At 45.7% G+C, this 25,173-nt stretch overlaps 2 protein-coding genes across 4 annotated transcripts in view; both read left to right on the top strand.

Moving 5' to 3' along the window:
• The window catches only part of PIDD1 (p53-induced death domain protein 1), a 36,771-nt gene extending 28,997 nt beyond the window's left edge, over positions 1-7,774 (top strand). For all 3 annotated transcript variants that reach the window (XM_040410445.1, XM_040410446.1, XM_040410447.1), the window contains exons 14-16: positions 977-1,084; positions 5,673-5,878; positions 6,894-7,774. In XM_040410445.1, coding sequence (XP_040266379.1) covers positions 977-1,084; positions 5,673-5,878; positions 6,894-7,137 — 558 coding nt within the window. In that variant the 3' untranslated portion in view covers positions 7,138-7,774. The remainder of the gene's footprint in view (positions 1-976; positions 1,085-5,672; positions 5,879-6,893) is intronic.
• Positions 7,775-21,956: 14,182 nt separating this feature from the next.
• SLC25A22 (solute carrier family 25 member 22) overlaps positions 21,957-25,173 on the top strand; it is a 70,724-nt gene continuing 67,507 nt past the window's right edge. Inside the window, exon 1 of the mRNA XM_040410448.1 lies at positions 21,957-22,319. The gene's annotated coding sequence lies outside the window, so the exon portion shown is untranslated. The remainder of the gene's footprint in view (positions 22,320-25,173) is intronic.

Below are 25,173 nucleotides of genomic sequence, written 5' to 3' on the forward strand. Positions count from 1 at the left end.
CTTACCAGTAGGAGGAGCTCCCGGCCGGACGCAGACATCGCAGCTCCAGGTAAGTATAATGGTTCAACAAATTGCTAAGTAACCATGGCAACCGGGACAGCAGTAGCGTCCTGGTTGCCGATCGGAGCCCCAGCGATTAAACTGGGACTCCGATCGGTACTCTCCGCTGCCACCAATGATAGGGGGGGGGGATTTTAATTAGGAGGGGGAGGGAGGGGAGAGGGCCCACTGGCCACCAACGAGTTAACTACAGGGGAGGGAGGGGGGCCCACTGGCCACCAACGAGTTAACTACAGGGGAGGGAGGGGGGCCCACTGGCCACCAATGAGTTAACTACAGGGGAGGGGGGGGGCCAGCCGCACTGGCCACCAATGTGTTAACTACAGGGGGGGGGGGGGCTGCACCTGCCAGGCAGCAGGGGGCAGTCATGTACACAGTTATTTTAGTATATTCTAACCTGAAGCGTCCCCATCACCATGGGAACGCCTCTGTGTTAGAATATACTGTCGGATTTGAGTTTCACGATGTAACTCAAATCCGACGGTATATTCTAACATAGAGGCGTTCCCATGGTGATGGGGACGCTTCAAGTTAAAATATACCATCGGATTGGAGAAAACTCCGATCCTATGGTATATTAACTCCTGACTTTACATTGAAAGTCAATGGGGGACGGATCCGTTTGCAATTGCACCATATTGTGTCAACGTCAAACGGATCCGTCCCCATTGACTTGCATTGTAATTCAGGACGGATCCGTTTGGCTCCGCACGGCCAGGCGGACACCAAAACGACTTTTTTTTCATGTCCGTGGATCCTCCAAAAATCAAGGAAGGCCCACGGACGAAAAAACGATCACGGAAAAACGGAACCCATTTTTGCGGACCGCAAAAAAATACTGTCGTGTGCATGAGGCCTCACAGCAATGATATTCATCCTTTTCATTCATACATATAAATAACTGTTTGCTTTACAGGTTTCTTTCTACCGTGGATCGGTCCCCGAAGGTCTTCCTGAAGAAGTGACTAAACACAGGAAGGGCTCCCGATCTGATTGGATGGCAACACTGCCTATCAAACTGCCTGTAAGATATTTTATTTAAGCAAAAACAAAAACTGAAACTTGTCTTTACTGGATCTTTAGTTATGGGCACGCTGGGTGTATTTTGGTGCATAAAATCTGCTGCGGATCAACTACCACAGTAAAATGTGCATAAGTTACACGCAAATTTTAATGCTTATTTGGCGGCAGATTTCACCTTCTGCATTGCATAAATCAACAAGCTGCGGATTTAAAGTCCACACCACACGTCAGATTATGTGCAGATGCTGCTGTGAAAGTTTTCTGCAGTGCAGGAATAAGATTTTTAAAAATCTCCATTGGGCTGTGGAAAATCCTCAGGGTATCGGCCACGTGTTGCTGACTTTTTAGTACGTATGGGGATCTCCTGCGTCTTTCTGATGGTGGATGGCGGGGGAAAGACGGATTGTGCATGTTGCACCCAAATTGTTGTTCCAGTTGGAGGTAAACCACTGCTAGAAGGGTCTCAGGGGCTTATTCTCCACTTTCATTGTGAAAAACAGGGACGGAGTAATCGGCTGACAGCTATCCAAAGTGTATGTGAGGCTTTTCTTTACCTTACTTAGGCCGGATTCACAGCTTCATGTTCTGGTCCTATGATATTTCTATATTACTCAGACGTGTCATTGTCTGACCACGGTTTTAGCTCATGCAAACTCACAACATCATAAAAATGTGTGATGCTGTGACTTCAGATCAGTTAAATCCACAGTTGAGCTGTGACACATTCCAGTAATCTATATATATATAAAGAAGGACGTATATACAGTGGATATAAAAAGTCTACACACCCCTGTTAAAATGTCAGGTTTCTGTGATGTAAAAAAAATGAGACAAATATAAATCATTGCAGAACTTTTTTCACCTTTAATGTGACCTATAAACTGTACAACGCAATTGAAAAACAAACTGAAATCTTTTAGGTAGAGGGTAGAAAAAATATAAAAATAAAATAATATGGTTGCATAAGTGTGCACACCCCTTTGTTGAAGCACCCTTTGATTTTATTACAGCACTCAGCCTTTTTGGGTATGAGTCTATCAGCATGGCACATTTTGACTTGGCAAGATTTGCCCACTCTTCTTTGCAAAAACACTCCAAATCTGTCAGATTGCGAGGGCATCTCCTGTGCACAGCCCTCTTCAGATCCCCCCACAGATTTTCAATCGGATTCAGGTCTGGGCTCTGGCTGGGCCATTCCAAAACTTTAATCTTCTGGTGAAGCCATTCCTTTGTTAATTTGGATGTATGCTTTGGGTCGTTGTCATGCTGAAAGATGAAGTTCCTCTTCATGTTCAGCTTTCTAGCAGAAGCCTGAAGGTTTTGTGCCAATATTGACTGGTATTTGGAACTCTTCATAATTCCCTCTAGCTTAACTAAGGCCCCAGTTCCAGCTGAAGAAAAACAGCCCCTTGGCACGATGCTGCCACCACCATGCTTCACTGTGGGTATGGTGTTCTTTTGGTGATGTGCAGTGTTGTTTTTGGGCCAAACATATCTTTTGGAATTATGGCCAAAAAGTTCAATCTTGGTTTCATCAGACCATAACACCTTTTCCCACATGCTTTTGGGAGACTTCAGAAGTGTTTTTGCAAAATGTAGCCTGGCTTGGATGTTTTTCTTCGTAAGAAAAGGCTTTCGTCTTGCCACTCTACCCCATTGCCCAGACATATGAAGAATACGGAAGATTGTTGTCACATGTACCACACAGACAGTACTTGCCAGATATTCCTGCAGCTCCTTTAATGTTGCTGTAGGCCTCTTGGTAGCCTCCCAGACCAGTTTTCTTCTCATCTTTTCATCAATATTGGAGGGACGTCCAGTTCTTGGTAATGTCACTGTTGTGCCATATTTTCTCCACTTCACTGTGTTCCATGGTATATCTAATGCCTTGGAAATTCTTTTGTACCCTTCTCCTGACTGATACCTTTTAGGCTACTTTCACACTAGCGTTCAGAACGGATCCGTCTGCATTATAGTTTAGAAAAAATTCTAAGTGTGAAAGTTGTTCAGACCGATCCGTCCAGACTTTACATTGAAAGTCAATGGGGGACGGATCCGTTTGAAAATTGAGCCATATTGTGTCAACTTCAAACGGATCTGTCCCCATTGACTTACATTGTAAGTCTGGACGGATCCGTTTGCCTCCGCACGGCCAGGCAGACACCCGAACGCTGCAAGCAGCGTTCGGGTGTCCGCTTGCTGAGCGGAGCGGAGGCTGAACGCTGCCAGACTGATGCATTCTGAGCGGATCCGCATCCACTCAGAATGCATTGGGGCAGTACGGATGCGTTCGGGGCCGCTTGTGAGAGCCTTCAAACGGAGCTCACAAGCGGAGCCCCGAACGCTAGTGTGAAAGTAGCCTTAACAGTGAGATCCGTCTGATGCTTTGGAAGCTCTCTGTGGACCATGGCTTTTGCTGTGGGATGCGACTAAGAAATTTTCAGGAAAGACCAACTAGAGCAGCTGGACTTTATTTGGGGTTAATCAGAGGCACTCTAAATGATGGCCGGTGTATGCTGACTCCTATTTAACATGATTTTGAATGTGATTGCTTAATTCTGAACACAGCTACATCCCCAGTTATAAGACGGTGTGCACACTTATGCAACCACATTATTTTAGTTTTTTTGTTTTCTTCCCTCCTAAAAGATTTCAGTTTGTTTTTCAATTGAGTGGTACAGTTTATAGGTCACATTAAAGGTGGAAAAAGTTCTGAAATAATTTATCTTTGTCTCAGAAACCTGACATTTTAACAGGGGTGTGTAGACTTTCTATATCCACTGTATGTGTGTATGTTCTGCGATCACTCAAAAACGCAACCATCGATTTCAACTAAATTTGGTGTACACATCCCTTGCTACCTGGAAAGAAATCTTGTGGGGATCACAGCTCTCTAGGACGTACCGTTCCTGAGATATTCCCAAAAAATGACCTGCATGACCCTTATCAGCCAATAGAAGCTCACAGGCCCTTAGTCTCCACATACACACAGTTTTACTCCAGGTTTCCATAACAACCCAGCCATTTTTCTTCACTGCTGTAGGTAGGCTTTAGGCTAGGGCTACATGACGACAATAAGTCGCACAACACATAGGGCACAACTACACTGCTACATGTGTCGCGCGACATTGATGACGCACAAATGTCACGCAACCATTTTTATAATGATAATCTATGGCATTGCACTGCGACATGTAACATGCTGCGACTGCTACACGACAGTCGCAGAAAAATCACTATTAAAGGTGCTGGGCGCTGTGGAGGTCACTGTTAAAGGGGTGGGCACTGTGGAGGTCACTGTTAAAGGTGCAGGGGCGCTGTGGAGGTCATTGTTAAAGGGGCGGGCGCTGTGGAGGTCATTGTTAAAGGGGCGGGCACTGTGGAGGTCACTGTTAAAAAGGCAAGCACTGTGGAGGTCACTGTTAAAGGGGCGGGCACTGTGGAGGTCACTGTTAAAGAGGCGGGCACTGTGGCGGTCACTGTTAAAGGGGCAGGGCACTGTGGAGGTCACTGTTAAAGGGGCAGGCACTTTGGAGGTCACTGTTAAAGGGGCACGCACTGTGGATGTCACTGTTAAAGGGGCAGGGCGCTGTGGATGTCACTGTTAAAGGGGCGGGCACTGTGGGGGTCACTGTTAAAGAGGCAGGCACTGTGGAGTCACTGTTAAAGGGGCGGGCACTGTGGAGGTCACTGTTAAAGAGGCGTTCACTGTGGATGTTACTGTTAAGGGGCAGGCCGCTGTGGAGGTCACTGTTAAAGGGGTGGACACTGGAGGTCACTGTTAAGGGGGCGGACACTGGAGGTCACTGTTAAAGGGGCAGGGGCCACTATTAAAGGGGCAACTGCTGTGGAGGTAACTGTTAAAGCAGCAGGGTACTGTGAGGTCACTGTTAAGGGAGCGGGGTACTGTGAAATTCACTCTTAAAGGGGCGGGCTGCTGTGAACGTCAAAGTTAAGGGGATGGGCTGCTGTGGAGGTCCCATTTTAGTTTGGGGGGTTTAGTGTTAAAGGGAACCTGTCACTGGGATTTTGTGTATAGAGCTGAGGACATGGGTTGCTAGATCACCGCTAGCACATCCGCAATATCCAGTCCTCATAGCTCTGTGTGCTTTTATTGTGTAAAAAAAACTATTTGATACATCTGCAAATTACCCTGAGAGGAGTCCTGCACGTGAGATGAGTCAGGGACAGGACTCATCTGAGGTTAATTTGCATATGTATCAAATCGTTTTTTTTATAAAAGCACACAGAGCTATGGGGACTGGATATTGCGGATGTGCTAGCGGCCATCTAGCAACCCATGTCCTCAGCTCTATACCCAAAATCCCGGTGACAGGTTCCCTTTAAGGGGTGGGGGACTGTGGAGTTTACTGTTAAAGGGGCGGGGTGCAGTAGAGGTCACTGTTATGGCGGATACTGTCGATATATTTTAACGACACACACAAACATTAAATAGAATAGATGAAATATACCCGTGTGAAGTCGGGTCCTTCTGCTAGCATATATATATTTCTGCCAGAACATGGATGTGTGAGTTCAGTCGTAAGATGACTCCGCACCTGATAATTTCTTCTTATTTTCTTTGCCAGAGAACAAAATGCCCAAATGGAGAACCTGATAAGCCAAGGAGCAATCATTCACTGCCCCCCTTAAATATAGGCAATCCTGAGATGGGCTATCTGACAGAAACAAACCTTCTCAGCATCGCCAGTCAGATTGGCTCAGATTGGATGAACATTGGTATTAACCTGGGACTCCCATATCAGGAGCTAGAACGTATTCGTTTTAAGAACAGGTGAGAGTTGTAGTACATAACACTGCCAGATCTGCCACTGTGTTCAGGTTAATGGTTTCATAAGTGGCATGAGCATGTCCTTTTTTCATGGCCATTTTCAATCATTTTTGCATCCATTTTCTGGCCGTTTTTAACGTCCGTTTTACATTAGTTTTTTTTTAACAACCATTAAAAATAGATGATTTTCACTGCTTTTTTTATTTAAATCCTAACCCCTGCAGTATACATAATATCCCCCTTAGTGGCCACAAGCAGTAATAATGTCTCCCATAGTGTCCACAGAAGTAATAATGTCCCCCATAGTGGCCCCCAGCAGTAATAATGTCTCCCATAGTGTCCCCCAGCAGTAATAATGTCCCCCATAGTGTCCACCAGCAGTAATAATGTCTCCCATAGTGTCCCCCAGCAGTAATAATGTCCCCCATAGTGTCCCCCAGCAGTAATAATGTCCCCCATAGTGTCCACCAGCAGTAATAATGTCCCCCATAGTGTCCACCAGCAGTAATAATGCCCCCCATAGTGTCCACCAGCAGTAATAATGCCCCCCATAGTGTCCACCAGCAGTAATAATGCCCCCCATAGTGTCCCCCAGCAGTAATAATGTCCCCCAGAGTGGCCCCCTGCTTTATTGATGTCCCCCATAGTGGCCCCAGCATTAATGACGTGCATATCATCTCAAACACTTGCGCGCTCCAGGATACTCACACTTCACTGAAGGCGAAGGACCTGATGCTCCCAGCGTGATGACGTCACCATGTTGGGAGCATCAGGGTGAGGAGGGAGTGTCCCGGAGCATGCAAGTGGATGAGGTGAGTTTTTTCTTTTTTAACCCCTAAAAGGCCATTTTTAACTATTGTACCCAATGGGTGCACTCTTATCAAAGTGGCCGCTAAAAACGGTATTGTTGATCCTCTTTCTTTTATAAAAATATCAATGGACAACCCCTTTAACACGACACACGCTTAATATCCGAGGAAGATAATGGCTGACAATTCTTTACTTTGTTTCTTCTCAGCAAAGACTTGAATCAGCTGATCCTGGATATGATCTTTTTATGGGCCCAGAAGAACTCTGAGCAGCCGGACTGTGTACAGAAGTTAGTGCAGGCCATGCGGACTAGTAAAAGAAACGACATCGCCGATGAAATAGAAGACGTGATCGCACTGGGAAGGGAAAAATACACAAGGTCCATCCGAAGAGTTGGTCTGGACCGAGGCAACAGCAGCGAAGACTCTGCCATTGCAATGAGTCAGTCATGAAGACAGCTGGAAGCTGAAGCACTGCCTCAAACCTCACAAAGCAGACCAAATAGTGGAAGTATTGCCTTTCGTAGGAATAATGTGAGCCACGAGGATCTCATATTGAGGTTCTGCCGCCATGCTGGAGTCAGGTATGAGTGGTGTCCCTCTGTCATCTCAGTTACGTGGTGTTTGTCCCGGAGATACTATCTGCTTGGAGATAATGTACGGAGCCATCTCGGACAAATATCAGACATGTGTTGGTCCTACCTCTGGAAACGTCGTCCCATGGCTGCTGTGAATGGAGAGGTGGCCATGCATGGGCGGCTGTCGCCAGTCACTTCTATGGTAGTTCGAAAAATAGACAAGCGCGTTTACTTAGCTACTTTCGGAATTATCACAGAAGTGAATAGAATAGCTCTGATGTGATTTGGATCTAACCAATGTTACAGCACTTTAACAGAATTGAAAACTCGACAGGCAGTATTGTCATGGGGAAGCTGGAACATATTTGATGCAGTGTTTAGGCCTGCAACTTCAATCAAAGATATCTGCACATAGGTAGAATACTTGTCATGTGAATTACGGGGCGATTTCAGAACACTTTTCTCCATTTCCGTTAAGTTTTAAGACGAAATGTATTCTCTGGAGTCACTGTCCTTAGGTTTCATTCAAGTCTTATATTCTGTCATTTAAAAATGCATGAAAAATGCCTGCTTATTTTTGTATGTCATGCTTTTTTATGTGGCATTCTTTATATTTAGTGTCATTTTGTACATGCGTTTTCCAAGTTCTATAGAGAAACCTATTGGGAAAAACGCTATATCTAAAGAATGGTGCTTTTTGAAAAAACTTGACTACTGACCTAAAAAAAGGTATAAAAACACAACAAAATGATTTGTGCATAGTCCGTTTTCTATTTCTATTTCTGACTGCCAAAAAGCAGTTAAAATGCCATAAAACACACCATTAGGAAAAATGTTGCTTTATTTTTAAAGAAAATTACTGGAGGAGATACCATATATCAGTCACTGTGCCAGACTTTGCGGCGCACACTTTTTTCACAAAATATATGAAGTGTATGCTCCATAATTTTGTTTGGTTTACAATATAGTGGACAACATGGTGCGCCACCTTTTTGTGTAGTCCTATTTTGCCCCTTGTTTTGGAGCAAGTTTTTTGGTGAATGTTTTGGACACAAAGTATACCAGCTCCAAGGCGGTATGAAACATGGTGTAACATTGTGATAGTACGAAGCCCTGTGTTGTCTCGTCTTCACCACTTTCTTAATCAACATCACAGATTAAGGCCGCGTTCACACCACTGTATTTTTGTTCCACATCCAATCTGCATTTTCAATAATATTCTATAGGAATGAGGAGAATCAGAGATTCCCCACTCTTGTCCTGAAGCCGCCACTTCATCCACAAGCTACAGACTACTGTAAATGAAGCCTATATTCTGCTGAACGTGTACAATCTGTTTTGCTGTATATTTATGTACGGTATATTTTTCTGTATATTGGTGTAAATATATTTATAGAAAAGATTCATGGCTATATCTGAGCCGCTGTGAAATTATTTCCATGTCCTGAGCGGGATTCGAGGATCATTTAAGGAAAAAGCCTGGCCTGAAGGGGCACTGCAGGCGGCACAATGCAGGATATCACATTTTCCTAACGTGTCAATCTCTAAAAATGCTGTGTAGATAGATAATGTACATTTGTAACAGAATTAAACTTTTAATAAACTAAGATATAACATGTTTCTTCTGCCTTTTATTTGCTCAGTTACTGCATCATATATTATACCATCCCCCCACAATAGTGTGCTTAAAGCAGTACCGCAAGTAGTGCCCATATAGCTGTGACCTATAGAAATGCCCGTACAGAACCGATCAGGGATAAGCCAATTTTTTATTTGAATAGCCATGTTGTCAGAGTGTAAGGCTAGGTCTACACGACGACATGTGTCGCGCTACAATATTTATACTGATAGTCTATGGTGTCACACTGCGACATGCGACATGGTTCGACTGCGATGCAACAGTTGCAGAAAAATCTATTTCGAATGGATTTTTTGTGACTGTCGTGTCGCAGTCGCAGCATGTCGCAGTGCGACAACATAGACCATGATTATTAATATTGTCGAGCGACATTGGTGCGACAAATGTCGTGTAGACCTAGCCTTATACTGTAGGACAGCAATAAACTCTGTTGCCCTGATTTATCATGCCTTCACTCACAGAATTCTGGCTTCAAAAAGTCGCAAAATAGAGGCCTTGCCACTTTTTGAAAACACTTGCGCAAAAATTTTGTGCCATTTTATATTTTTACACCACTCACTCAAGTTTTGAAAAGTGGGTGGCAAAGTGAGCATGGTTAGCTATGTTAATGAGTTTCACTCCAAACTTATCACAGACTTTAAAAAGTCACAAAAAAAAAGTCACAGACAGTCACAGTACAAGGGAGGATTAGGAAAACTGGAGTAACATTTCTAGACAAAAGTGTTATTTTAAAAGATGCGCTACACACCAAGCAACATTTGATAAATTTGTTGCAAGTACTCCAACGCAGACTGAAGAAAAACTGACTTCAAATATTCCCCTCATGATAAATTCCCCCATATGTGGTTTAAAAGGGTTGTCCAGGTTCAGAGCTGAACCGGGACATGCCCACATTTTCACCCAGGAAGTTCATCTGATATGGGCATTTCATTCTCGAATGCTCTCCCTTGCGCCTGCGCTGTATCGCACAGGCAAGGGCTTTTGCGTTTATGTTTTTACACTGCTAAGCGGAGGCCTCCACCCAGCAGTGTATTTGGTGACGTCACCAGCTCTGATGGCCTGGCTTTAGTGTAACGCTTGGTTCACACCTGAGCGTTTTACAGCGCGTTCCTACGCGCTGTAAAACGCTCAACAGGCAAGAACCAATGATCCCTTATGGCATGGTTCTCACCTGAGCGTTTTACAGCACTTACGAACGCGCTGCAAAACGCCCTACGCCCCAAGAAGTACAGGAGCTTCTTTGGGGTGTATGGTCGCACGTTCCCGTACATAGACTTCTGGGAACGCGCGACAATGGGCTTTGCTTGTTGCTGGAGCCGCGTCTGTAAACGCTTGATAAAATGCCCCATACAGAGCGCTCCTTCGGTACGCTCAGGTGTGAACCCAGCGTTAAACAGCTAGGGCAGCGCTAAAGTCCGCCCATTAGTGCCAGTGATGTCACTGGGCTCACTGCTGGGCGGAAGCCTCTGCCTAGCAGTCCCCATGGAAAGCCTAGTACGTCACTGGAACGCCCCCAAAAAAAGCCTTTTTCCTACGCGATTCAGCGCAGGTCAAAGGAGAGCATTGGAGCATGAAATGCTTCGATGCTAATATGAGGTGGCTGCCTGGGTGAAAATGTGGGTATCTCTGGGTTCAGCTCTGAACCCGGGCAACCCCTTTAAAGTGTAACTGGGCTTTAGCCCCATCTCTGGCCTGACTGGTTGTTCCTGCCGCCCTATCCTCTAGGACAGGGATCAGCAACCTCCGGCACTCCAGCTGTTGTGAAACTACGACTCCCAGCATGCTCCATTCTCTCCTTTGAGAGTTCTGAGAGCAGCCAAGGAGGCGTGCATGCTGGGAGTTGTAGTTTCTCCACAGCTGGAGTGCCGAAGGTTGCTGAGGAGATTTAGGAAGACTGGTGCTGCCGGAGGATGCACCTAATTTATGCCTCCTCATAAATTAGGCACATCCTCTGGAAGTCCGTGCTCCTAAACAGAAATCTACAATAGCTCGGAGCTGCTGTAGATTTCTGGCTTCATTTGCGCCAGAAAACTGGCGTGGAGCGTTATTTTACGCTGAACAGCAATGCCTGCTGCTAATGTAAATGTTACTACAAGCAGCATTTACATTGAACAACGCTGACGACCCAGAGGTGTGAACTTCTGGGACCAATACTAAATAAGGTCTTGGATAACCCCTTTAATTATGGTACCTGACACTACTATTTGTAGGGTTCCTTACTGAAGAAGGTCAAGCACCACAAAACAGTTGTCTACAGATGGATATCTGGCTTGGCATCTTCCTTCATCATATTCCAAGAATTTGACTCATAGGGAACCACTTCCACAAGGTGGCGCTAGTAAGATGATTCTCTTTGCAAGTTATAGAGTAATGGGAAATGTAGAAGACGTATATGGTGCTTATTATACATGGTGGTCGTTCAGAGCACTACAAGAAAATTTAGACTAGCACATTCATATTCATAGTCACAGGTGCATATCCATCAAGCAAACATGGTTGATAAAAAAAAATGTCTGCACAACATTTCACATACAAACAATAGAGCTGATAAATGGGGATCGTTCTAAATTAAAGTGGTATTATGCCTACTATAAATGGAAAAATAGAAGCTCTTTGTGCACATTTGAGGAAGCCTGTGCTAGCATTTCTCCTGCGGTGTTGCTATCAGTGTGTGAAGAGTGGGAGAAGAGGGTTGCATTGACAATCCAACACAATGGGCAGCACATTGAACACATTTTATAAGTGGTCAGAAACTTGTAAATAACTCATGAAAGAATAAAGTTACGTTAAAACCAAGCACACCATTGTTTTTCGTGTGAAATTCCCAATAAGTTTGATGTGTCTCATGACCCTCTTCCTATTGAGAAAACAAAAGTTGGATTCAAAATGGCCGACTTCAAAATGCCCGCCATGGTCACCACCCATCTTGAAAAGTTTCACCCCTCACATATACTAATGTGCCACAAACAGGAAGTTAATATCACCAACCATTCCCATTTTATTAAGGTGTATCCATATAAATGGCCCACCCTTATATTCTTTTCATACTAGGTCACGCCTCTAACTGCCCAAAACATAACTATACACACCCAGTACCCTTAATGCCCCCTCATAGTAATTATTCCCCCTTTGTGCCAGTACATAGTAGTTATGTCCAGATATGTGCCCCCTCACAGTAGTAATGGTCAGATATGTGCCCCCTCACAGTAGTTATGTCCAGATATGTGCCTCCTTCACAGTAGTAATGGTCAGATATGTGCCTCCTTCACAGGAAGTTAAAAAAAAAAAATACTCTCCTAGTTCCTCATGATCACAGTTCAGCCGCTGTCGCTCCACAGCAGTAGCAGGATGTAGTGTCACACATTGCTCTGCTGGTCTGTGTAGGAGGAGGAGCACAGCAGATTCCCGGCCGCACCGCTCCTCCTCATACACAGACCAGCAGTGTTATGTGTGACACTACATTGTGCTGCTGCTGTGGAGCCAGGTCCGTATTTAGATTTGATGCTGCCCTAGGCACATTAGACTCCATTCACACGTCCGCAATTTCGTTATGCATTTTGCAGAACGGAATTGCGGACCCATTCTTTTCTATGGGGCAGCACATCGAGGTCCGCACTTCTGTTCCGCAAAAAAATAGAACATGTCCTATTCTTGTCCGCAATTGCGGACAAGAACAGGCATATTCTATTAGTGCCGGCAATGTGCTGTCCGTGGAACGCACATTGCCGCTGTCTGTGGATCCGCAAAACATGTTGCGGACGTGTGAATGGAGCCCTCTCCCCCCTCAATGAAGTCCATAGCTGATGGTAAAATGCCCCCTAGGCCTTCAGCTATCCCTCAGGACTCCCTCATACACTTGGACAATTAAAGGACTGACCTGTTACGTGTGCGCTTGGCAGCTGAAGGCCTCTGTGTTGGTCCCATGTTCTTATGTGCCCGCATTGCTGAGAAAAATGATGTTTTATTATATACAAATAGGGGCGTTACCATTACACCTAGAGGCTCCGCTCTCTCTGTAACTGCCGCGCCCTCTGCACTTTAACATGGCCCGGTGGGATGACATTTTCACTGCCAGGCCCTGTCAAAGTAGACAGGGAGCAGCAGTGGCAGAGAGAGCAGAGCCTCTAGGTGTAATGGTAACGCCCCCGTTGCTCCTAGAGGATCATTTGCATATATTCAAATGTTCATCTTTTTTCTCTCAATAATGCAGGCATATATGAACATGGGCCCAACACAGACCGGCACTGATGGGTGGCTTTAGCGCTGCCCTAGCCATTTTATGGGCTAAGGCGGCGCTAGAGCATGTCCATAAGTAAAAGGCTAGGATCGCTACTGAGGAAGAGGTGTGAACCTCGAAACGCATTTAGCAGGACAATCCGAAAAAGACCCACTCAACGAAAATCGCGAGAAAACTATCGAAAATCCTTCAGACGTTATTCTGATAAGCAATCACAAGATTGCGAATATTGCTGGCAACAAACAAATTCAATTCGAATTTTCACCACCAATAAGCATTCGAATAGCTCCCCTGCAATCTCGCGAGATTACATAACGGGTCTCACAGTTACCACGTGGGACGTCGAGTCACGGCAGAAACAGACACCAACACATAGGTGAGCATCACGGAGACAACAGCCAAAGTGATCAAGGAGGGTGAGTGCATTGCATTTGGAGTGGGACGCCACTCAAATCAGCACAAATATCACAACAAAACAGTGAGTAACACCACACCTCTCATCAATGTATTAAAACTCGGATGCAGAAATAAACCGAATCCCTAGGAATACTGGGAGTTGAACAAAAATAACAGTGATTGATACACTATTGTTATATGCCAAAGAAACACTGTTACATATCTATTGGGGTCACCAACCAATATACTCTAAAGTATGCATCCTGAAACTGGAACTTATTATCTATAAGACTGATATTGCCTCGATACCAACAACTATAGCCAACAATTGATACCTCATTGACAAGCGAAAGGACCTATGATCATTTCAGTTACCACTACAGTTACTAGATCAATATTGCTGCTACACTGTTGCTACTAAACTGCTGCTATAATAATACCGTAGTACCATCATATTTACTGCTTATTGTTGCTGCTAATTATCTGCTGCTATAATATTATTACCAATATATCTGCTGCTATATTGTTGCTGCTATAATATCTGCTGCTATCAATCAACAACCAATTTTATTAATGTCTATGCTTTTATATATTGTTGGATTTTAGTTTTATTGTTGAAATAAATATTATTAAACATTGACTATACACATATATATCTATATAACCAGATGAGGAGTGCCTGCTTTACTTGATAAGCATGTCCATTAGTGCCAGTGAAATCACCGGGCTCACTGCCAGGCAGAAGCCTCCCCCAAATAGTATCCCCAGTGGTAATAAGGCTCCCTACAGTGCCCTCAGTACTAATAAGGCCTCCCTATAGGGAACCTCTTATAGTCTATGTAACGGAATGCCTAGCACCCCGACCGGGTACCTCCGTCGATATATGCTCCTAGTGCTTCCAGAGGACTCCAAGCACTCCACTTGACACCGTACGCACTGCAGACCCCACGAACCGCCGCAGCTTGGTTGGGGTCTCACCGTCCTCCACCCATGCTGGACCCAAGACTGGGCTTCAGCTTCCAGTGGGTGAACCTCTCCTACATCCAGAGAGCAGGAACCATGAACAAGCTCTTACAAGAGCTTATACTCAGGGGAGTATTGTGATATAGCATTCCCCAAGAGTGTAGTTATCGCATTCCCCAAACATGAGCCAAAACTTCATGAAGGTATAAAAGCAACCACTTTATTCTAACACACAAGCATTTTATACACATCTTCCAACAAGGCCACCACCCACAGGGTTTTGTAAAAACAGCCAATCACATGCATTTACAGTATTCAAACCTCCCCAGCAATTGTACACAAAATCCCCTTCCCTCTGTCTGTAACGCAATAAACAAAATACAATGAGCTTTGTCTGAGACGCAATTAACTAACACAATGAGCATTGTCTGAGACGCAATCCACAAAATACAATTACCAAACGTAATGGACTAACTTGAACCCTGGTCTAATTCGTGGGGTTGAGAGTTCAAGTTAGTCCAAGTCCTTTGTGAACAAATGAGGCCTGGCTGATGAGAGGGCCCATAATCCTGGGGCAAGAGGCTAGTAGCCAGGCCCCTCCAAAACCCAGTGGCGAGGTTGGTTTCGCCACACATCTCCCCCTCCCAGGGAAGACTAACCAGATACCTGACCTCACGGTCAGTACCTGAGTTAGTCTGGCAGTCCAACCACAACCCAATACTGGACCTTTTGAATTTTGGGGCCTGGCTCTGTTCTGTATGTCCCCAGCTGTTGAGTGGGCATCTGCGACTCCTTGCTTCCTTGTGGTTCTCTACTTTGGAGCTGTAGGTACTTGGTGGGCAGAGGCCGACTGCGCTCTGGACAGATGCCAGCTCTTCTGCTGGGGTAGCCAGTGGGGAGTCAGCCTCTGGACACGAGGATAGGGGAGGGCAGAGGCCGACTGCGCTCTGCACAGATGCCATCTCTTCCGCTGGGATAGCCTGTGGGAAGTCCGGCTCTGGAGAAGAGGATAGGGGAGGGCAGAGGCCGACTGCGCTCTGCCCAGATGCCAGCTCTGCCGCTGGGGTAGCCTGTGGGGAGTCTGGCTCTGGAGAAGAGGATAGGGGAGGGCAGAGGCCGACTGCACTCTGCCCAGATGCCAGCTCTTCCGCTGGGATGGGGTCAGGGAATCCTGCCCCCAGGACCTTGTTGCGGATCAGCTGTGGAGAGGAGGGATCGTTTACCTCCTCCTCCTGGCATTCCTGCAGGGTTGGTGGGGGATCCGTACCGGCCGTCCAGCATCCCGGTAGGCCTGGTGCAGAGACTGCGGTCCCATCTGCACCTGCCGACTGGGGTTCCTCCCAGTACCAGTCTATGAAGTCCCCTACCTCCACAGTTGGTGAGGAAGTAGGGGATACCTCAGCTGTGACTTGCCAGGGGTAGGGCTGCAGGTCTGGGCCTGGTATCCAACTGTCTTGTATCTTGCGCTGGGCTTGAATGGAGCGAAACAACTGTTGATAATCTTGCTCCAGTTCCCACTCCCTTTGGACCAGAAAGGTCAGATCTGCCCTCACCCCACTAGTTGTAGGCCAATTGTGCAAGTCCCACCTGTAGTCAGTAATGTCCCAAAATCTAGACTCTTCTGTGCTCCCAAAGTCAATGTCTTCAAAAGACTCCCACAATAAACCAGGGCAATTATATTCCTCACCTTCGGGCTTGGCGTACTCCTCCATCCATGGAGACTGTCGTACTGTGTCCCACCATAGTGCTTGGTAAGCATCATCCAGCCAGGTTTCCTGCCATACCAGTGTCTCAAGCTCTGACACCCACTCCATCAATGGTTGCTCTCCCAGTAGAGGTAGTCGCAGCGCCAATCGCATTCGCAATCTCTGCTCCTCACTGGGAAGACTCTCACCCCTCCGACGCTGCACGTCCTCCAGGGCCTAGTGCCATACGTCTTTCCGCTCGGCATCCCTGTAATCCGGGTGATTTTCCTCATGGAATGCTGTGCAGGAACCAACGGCATCCATATTGCTGTAGCCAGGGGCGCTGTACAGATACTAGCGTTGCCCTCAATATACTCCACGAACGGTGTCTCCCTGCTGCTTCTCCTCACACTAGGACGCCATCCCACTGCTTGTCACCAATGTAACGGAATGCCTAGCACCCCGACCGGGTACCTCCGTCGATATATGCTCCTAGTGCTTCCAGAGGACTCCAAGCACTCCACTTGACACCATACGCACTGCAGACCCCACGAACCGCCGCAGCTTGGTTGGGGTCTCACCGTCCTCCACCCACGCTGGACCCAAGACTGGGCTTCAGTTTCCAGTGGGTGAACCTCTCCTACATCCAGAGAGCAGGAACCATGAACAAGCTCTTACAAGAGCTTATACTCAGGGGAGTATTGTGATATAGCAATCCCCAAGAGTGTAGTTATAGCATTCCCCAAACATGAGCCAAAACTTCATGAAGGTATAAAAGCAACCACATTATTCTAACACACAAGCATTTTATACACATCTTCCAACAAGGCCACCACCCACAGGGTTTTGTAAAAACAGCCAATCACATGCATTTACAGTATTCAAACCTCCCCAGCAATTGTACACAAAATCCCCTTCCCTCTGTCTGTAACGCAATAAACAAAATACAATGAGCATTGTCTGAGACGCAATTAACTAACACAATGAGCATTGTCTGAGACGCAATCCACAAAATACAATTACCAAACGTAATGGACTAACTTGAACCCTGGTCTAATTCGTGGGGGTGAGAGTTCAAGTTAGTCCAAGTCCTTTGTGAACAAATGAGGCCTGGCTGATGAGAGGGCCCATAATCCTGGGGCAAGAGGCTAGTAGCCAGGCCCCTCCAAAACCCAATGGCGAGGTTGGTTTCGCCACAGTCTATAAGGCATTTCTATAGAGCCCTCAGTAGTAGTAATGCCCTCCACTACTGCCCACAGCATTTATAATGTTCCCTGCAGTGCCCCCTGTAATTATAATACCTTCTGCCGTACCCCCCGGAGTTATAATCATCTCTGTAGTGCCCCCATAAATTATAATGCCCATCCTCTCCCTCCAGTCTTCTATACCATGCAGTCCCATGTAAATAACACCAGTCGTCTCCCACCAGTCTTCTATATGATACAGTCCCATGTAAATAACCTATCTTTCTTAGTCTTCTATACCATGCAGTCCCATGTAAATAACTTCACGCCTCTCCCTTCAGTCTTCTATACCATGCAGTCCCATGTAAATAACACCAATCCTCTCCCTACAGTCCCATGTAAAAAACTTCTCTTTCTTACGGTTCTCTGTAACATACAGTGCCATGTAAATAACTTAAATCCCCTCCTTCACCCCCCTCCAACACATAGTCCCATATAAATAACATCACTCCTTACCCTCCAGTCTTCTAAAATATCCAGTCCTATGTAAATAACACCAGTCATCTCCTTCCAATCTTCTATAACATACAGTCCCATGTAAAAACATATATTTCTTATAGTCTTCCATAACATACAGTCCTATGTAACTGACACCCCCTCCCCTCCCTTCATCCCCTCTAACATACAGTCCCAGTTAAATAACATATTTTCCTCCCACTAAGCAGGGAGGAGGTATAATGGGGTGAACCACATCTCCCAGCATTTCTCTGACACTCACATTCATTCCATGGCACCACAGGTCTCCACTGCTGAGCACTGCCTCTATCTGCACTGGTCACATGACGGTGACCTCATCACAGGTCCTACCTCCACTTCCACTGCTGAAAAGATCACATGACTATGATGTCACCGAAGGTCTTTCAGTAAGTGCTAATCAGGCCCCCCCCATCCCCCAAAAACTCCGCCCCCTCCCGCCCTCCACACCAAGGTGCCCAGGTTACCCTGTTGGCAGTGGTAGGGAATGAAAAATATGATAAGATAAAAAAATAAACGCCTCTGCTGGCACTGGGATGGGCCCCCTCCCTTGCTGGGCCCCTGTGCAGCTGAACCAGCAGCACAGGTGGTATGTCCGCCCCTGGGTGGCCCAATGCTACGCTGGGTATCCAGGACACTGTTGAGATGTCACCAAGTGCTGCTGCTCTCTGAAAGGGATAGTAAGGTACGGTGCACCCAAATTGAATTAAATCCAAAGAGTCAGGGTTTGCAGTAAACTATTGTGCTTCAAGTGCAAAACAATACAGGCGAAGCACTGAGATGGCTTCTCTAGTCTCCTTCCGGGCAGAGGAAGGTTCTATGCTAAGGAAAGGCCTGAGCTAACTGTCTATCTCTCACAGAAGGCTGGTATCCTGGCCAAAGACTGGTGGCCAAGGGTCTGTGGCTCAGTCATCCGGCTGGCTCCTGGTCATTGGGCTGGTAACCTGGGGTCTGTGGCTCAGCATGCCTATTTCAGCATCTTCTTCTTCTGGTCACTAATGCAGTCTGGCAGAGTCTCTCCTACTATGCACTGGTCCCTATCTGAAGACCAGCAGAGACTGTATATCAAGAATGGCAGTGTTGTATGGGTACTGTAGTATCATGCGAGCAGTAAATAAAAGTTTTATGTGGGACCTGCATGGTCAGGGCTGGCCTTAGGTGTTCAGGCGCCCTGTGCGAGCTAATCTTGTGGCACCCCCTCCCCCTCCCGGTTCACCTAAACATACACAAAGAGGAAAACATTCTTTGTAACAAACAGTCTTTTTTAATTACAGATAATTTAAGTGCAAGTGCAAACAAGTACAATCATACCCAGTGTCATCCATAGCCAGTCTCCTGCCCCCCTTAATCATACTGTGTCACCCATAACCAGTCTCCTGCCCCCCTTAATCATACCCTGTCACCTTTGCCCAGTCCCCTGCCCTTCTTAATCATACCCAGTGTCACCCTTACCCAGTCTACTGCCCCCTCAATTAGACCCTGCCCCCCTTAAATTAAGGGTGACAGACACTGGGTATTATTAAGGGGGCAGGGTCTGATTGAGGGGGCAGGGGACTGGGTAAGGGTGACACTGGGTATGATTAAGAAGGGCAGGGGACTGGGTAAAGGTGACAGGGTATGATTAAGGGGGGCAGGGGACTGGGCAAAGGTGACAGGGTATGATTAAGGGGGCAGGTGACTGGCTATGGGTGACACTGGGTATGATTAAGGGCCTTAATCATACCCAGTGTCACCCATTGCCAGTCTCCTGCCCCCTTAATCATATCCTGTCACCTTTACCCAGTCCCCTGCCCCCCTTAATCCTACCCAGTGTCACCCTTATCCAGTCCCCTGCCCCCTTAATCATACCCAGTGTCTGTCACCCTTATCCAGTCGTCTGTCACCCTTAATTAGACCCTGCTCCCATTTAATGAAAGATATTTGGTAAAAATAAAAAAAACAATAAGAACAGATACTCATTATTTGAAGTCTTCTGCTCCCTCCCTGTCTTCAGAGCACCAGCCGCCGCCCTCACACATTGAGCGGATCCTTCCGCGGCTCTCTGTGAAGGCGCAGCACTTGGACGCCGATCCTGTGCCCCTAAGCTCCTCCTCCACGCTCCAGAACCTGACCTGGCAGCTGCAGCGGCTCAGCTCACCAGGCTCGCCTCATACAATCTCGGGCCGGCCTGCTGTAACAGACCGACTGAGAGCTGTGTCGGCCGCCGGGCGCCCCTGTTGCCATGTCGCCCTGTGCGGCCGCACAGCTCGCACACTTCAAAGGCCGGCCCTGTGCATGGTTGTGTTATTTGTGAACTGTATGACTAATATTTTGGGAACTGTGAGATGGTTATGTTATTTGGGAACTGTTTGGTACTATAATTTGGGCACTGTATGGTGTGTGGGGTTTCACTCTGGTAGACAGAATTAGCGGACACAGTATAGAGGCAACAAGTTCTTTGGATCAAACAGTTCAGTGTTTTATTCACACTTTAGGCAAGTGACAAAACAAGCAGTCATAATCAAACAAAAAGTCCCCTTGCGGTGTTGGTGGTAATTCACACCGTGCAGCAATTCTGCCTTTAAAGAGTCCTTGCTGATAGCAGCACCAACCTGTTTTCACGCCAAAGAGGTAGCAAGCCTTCATCCAGACACAAGGCTCCCAGATCCCAACACAGAGACATGGATTCTGAACCCAACTGCCTATTTAAGGACAGCCAGGTGATGCCAAAACTCGGACCGGCATTTAACATCCGGTCCGGTATTTGACCTCACCTGGCTGTAAATTAGCCCATCAGTACATGCTGGGAGGAAAATACCTGTTTTCCCAGACCAAACCTCTCACTGTGTCACAGGTGCTATTAGTTTGGAACTGTATAGTGGTATTATGTGGTGTGCTGTGTGAAGGTACTTCGACATTGTATAAAATCATCATTTAGGCAATGTATATAATTTGGGTATACTTGCTAATATTATCTTATGTGCAGTCCATCGACCCTTCCAGGTTAAGTTTCTGGACCCAACACCCAAATTAGATCAGACTCACATTCCATTCCTCAATAGGTATCTGATATCAACTCCATCTTCACTATAATATCAAGAAGAAAAGATTGTGCAGATATCAAATACAAGCAATTGTAAAGCATCAGCCAATAGTATTTTTATTTCTGTAGCCAACTTGATAAAAAACTGAGGGAAATTTATTAATTCATCTTTTGCCTTTTTTTTTTTTTTACTATTTTACACTTTTTCTCAACACTCAAAAGTGGTAGAGTTTAGCTGGAGGGATCGGGCCTCCAACAAACACACTTAAAGGGCATCTGTCAGCAGTTTTGTACCTATGACACTGGCTGACCTGTTACATGTGCACTTGGCAGCTGAAGACATCTGTGTTGGTCCCATGTTCATAAGTGCCCGCATTGCAGAGAAATATGATGTTTTAACATATGCAAATGAGGCTCTACACCAATTTTTTTTGTTTAAGACTGGAATATGAAGCACCAGTAAGTTCCCTCTTTGCATTTTTACGTGTCCTTTAGAAACATAAGGACACAGAATATCATCACTGGCAAAAACAACTACAAACAATACTATCTACCTTTGTGGCGTCAAGAAAAACATTTTTTTCCCCCAAAGAGGTAAAATTGGCTTGCATCAAGGATAAATAATTGAAAAATTGCTGGAATTTATTAGAAAAATCAAATTGATGGCCGCATGATGCTTCCAGAGATGTCCGCACACTGCAGATCAATAAAACTTTTAGAATAAAATTTAAAAAAATCTGCACTTTGTACATGATTCCCTATCTACTCTTTTCCTTGCGTTCAATTCTGTTAGTTGCGCCTCCTTCTATTGTCAGCAGAGGGCGACACTACCCTGTATCAGAAACTGTAAACCCTGGCATTTATTTTTATTGGGTCAAATATCACTTTTCCAGCTCTGCTGATAAGAACAAGTGGCAGATTGTCTGAGGCTGCAGATTTTCACTGTCTAAAAATTAACTTGAACTGCTGACTTCCGTGAATTATTAGACACTTCCCCCTTTCTGCTGTGCACACTCAGCTGGGTTCACTTTCTATACTGCACCCTGGAAAGACCACCTCCTTTCTAGATCTTCTCCACAGCTCTCTGCTTTCTAATTCCCGTAAAAGATCAAGATTTCCATCTGCAGAATTTTTTTCTACATCTCTCTCCCCTGGCCTCCAGTCCATGAGTGGTGTCCCCTGTGTGTCACACCTCCTCCTCCCTCTCCCTCCTGTAGGGGCAGGGTTCCTTTACTCACACTCATCTCTCTCTCTTCCCCCCACCTCTGCATCTCTCCTCCTCCTCTTCCCTCCTTCTGTCTCCCTTCCACACATCTCTGGCCTCCTCTACATCAGGGAGTGGATTCCAGCTACATCTCAGTGACAAGGACCTCTCCCCGAGCAGTGTCACTCAGCAGGTAAGATGTCACAGGAAGCTACGGTCAGGGGGCTGGTTAGAGGGTGTCAGTAAAGCTGATCATCTGCAAACCCTTTTGCTGCAGCATTGTTATTTATTTATGAGCCTTATTTAAATCCCTTAAACCCTGGTCATGGTCATCTGCTGAGCAATGTGTGCCTGAATGTTTGCCGGCGTGTTCCAGCAGCCTTTCATCTATGCCTGTTCAATTTGCGTTGCCTTAACCCTTAATGCTCCAGGAGAGGTACTCCTAATCCTGAACCCATGCAGGAACCTACGGAGTACTGTAAGTTTAATCTCGTTGCAGTTTAAGGGTCATTCCATGGTTCACGTGTGCATTCACCTTACCACTGTATACTCCTATGATAGTCGCTAGCCATCGCCTGTCAGTCTTTCATTCATTGTATTTAACGCTCGGTTTTATAGCCTGTTGACGTGATGAACCCCAGCCGCCTGTTAAATACCTTCCACTAATTTCAAACCATAAGGATTAATTATGCAAACCTTACATTAGATGAATGGAGGGGATCCTTCCAATAGAGCACTGCAATATATTCGAAGAGAACTTTTACTTTAAGAGAACATTGAGTTCAAAATGGCAACCTTGAGTACATTCTAGGGTACCGGTACAATGTATCCAGTACAATGTATAGTCATAGAGCACACAACACCTCTAGATTAATCAACACATACAAAATTCTGGGCCTAAATTGTGTTTTTGAAGCTCGATTTCAATGACCGACATAGGTGTCCTTGGTGGTTCTTTGATTTGCCAAGGTGCCTTTCTATTTGCAACTATTCTGCGTTGGCCATGCTTCTCCTGTACGGGTAGAGGATGCAAAAAGCATATTCTTGTTTGCATAGCCATGACATTTCTGAGTATATTTCATCTATAGGACATTAGGAAAACCCAAGCGGGAGCCAGAAGAATGGAAGTAATTGTGTTCTCCATAATACAGTGATAATTGATGTAAAGCCGAACGTAGCATAAGCATTTGAAAAGGGGGCATAGAAAATGAGATTCAGAACCAGAATGATGATAATGACATTGGATGGAGCGGATTCGTAATGTAATATTTCATATGTAATGCATAATTCATTACCCGTAGTCAACTTTCTGAGCACCCACCTACTAAGCAAAGCGTTACACCGAGAGCTCCTGTGGATCCATTGCTCATACATGGGAGGTGTCTAGGCATAGGCAGAGTCTGACGGCACGCTGAAAGTAAAAAATGTAGTTCTGCAGTGGCTTAATTTCATCAACTTTTTTAAAGAAAAAAAAGCTACGTTTTAGAAAAAGGCTACCAGCGTCATAGATAGGACAAGATCTAGGAACGGCACAATTGGAATTACTTTTTAAAGGAGATGTTGGATAAATATGAGGTATTGGATAAATATGAGATTGGTGGGACTTCTACCAATGGGATTCCCACTGATCATGAGAACGGACATCCCATACCCCTTGGAGTTCTCCAAAATGCACAGAGCAGCAGGTCAGGCATGCGGAATGTCGCTCCATTCATCTCTACAGGAGTTGCAGAGCCAGCAGAGTACCGCTATTTACGGAGGTCCCATAGAGGTGAATGGAGCGGCTGTGCTCGTGTATGACCTGCTGCTTCATTCATTTTAGGGGTTTCCATGGGGTACTGGGTACACTGTCTCATGATCAGTGGGGGTCCCAGCAGTAGGACTTCCACTGATCTAATTGTTATCCCCTATCCTGTGGATAGAGTATAACTTTTAACAACTGGAATACTTCTTTAAAGGGGTTAAAAAATGAAAATCAGAGATCATATAGTACATGACAAACTCTTTCTAACAAAGCTAGAACCAGCCCTGCACCTCACATGGATCCAGAGATCTCCCCATTCATTGCTCTGCTAGATTTATATCAGTCTGGCAGCTGAAGGGGAGTGTCTTCTCTGCTGCAGCTCAGGGGGCGTGTCTCAGCTCCCCCTATCACAGCTCAGGAGGCAGTTGAAGAATGAAACTGAGCATGTGCGGCCATATCGGTGAGCAGGACAAAGAAATAATAAGAAAAAAACAGCAGGTGGCGCTATACAGATACATTTTATTGAATAACTAAATTTTTAATTACAAGCAATTCCAAAAGATTTCAGATCCAGGTGCTGGTTTGAAAACTGTTGAATAATTTTCATGGGACAACCCCTTTAAGTCTTGTCTGCCTATGTGCAACATCTGGTCACTAAGGTGAAATGCATCCGAGCACACATGTCATGTAGTGGTTGCTTTCTGTAGTGACCTCTATGTTTTGTAGAATAATAAAGCCTGCCATGTTGAAACAATGGATGATGTTATATAAAAAGGGCCTGTGTAGCTGAACATTTTTGTAGAGATTTTATGGTTGGCGCCCTGGTGGAGGTGGTGCTCAGCAGGAGGCAATCTCCAAGAAGTAAAATTAGTGGAATCACGGCACTCAAGAATCGTAGTGCAAATAAATTTGTCTTTATTCAGAGAACTCCAAATATGACCGTTAGGGGGCAGACACTAGTATTTCGGTCCATCCTGGTCCTCGTTCACAGCCAATTAGAAAGAGCAGGTATAGAATAGCTCCACCACACATCAGCTATTCTATACCTGCTCCTTCTAATCAGCTGTGAACAGGGATCGGGACGGCCCAAAACACTAGGGTCTGCCCCCTATTGGTTATTCTTGGAGCTCTCTGAATAAAGGCAAATTTATTTGCTTCACGATACTTGAGTGCCATGGTTCCACCAATTCTAGCTTAACATTTTTCAACATGTACCATAGTACCAAGTGGAGTGCAGAAGCCTGCACATATTCATGCTTAATGATGAATTGCAGATTGCTTGGAAAATGTACAGATGGCGCCT

Source organism: Bufo bufo, chromosome 10, assembly GCF_905171765.1.
Source record: "Bufo bufo chromosome 10, aBufBuf1.1, whole genome shotgun sequence".
NCBI classification, from domain to species: domain Eukaryota; kingdom Metazoa; phylum Chordata; class Amphibia; order Anura; family Bufonidae; genus Bufo; species Bufo bufo.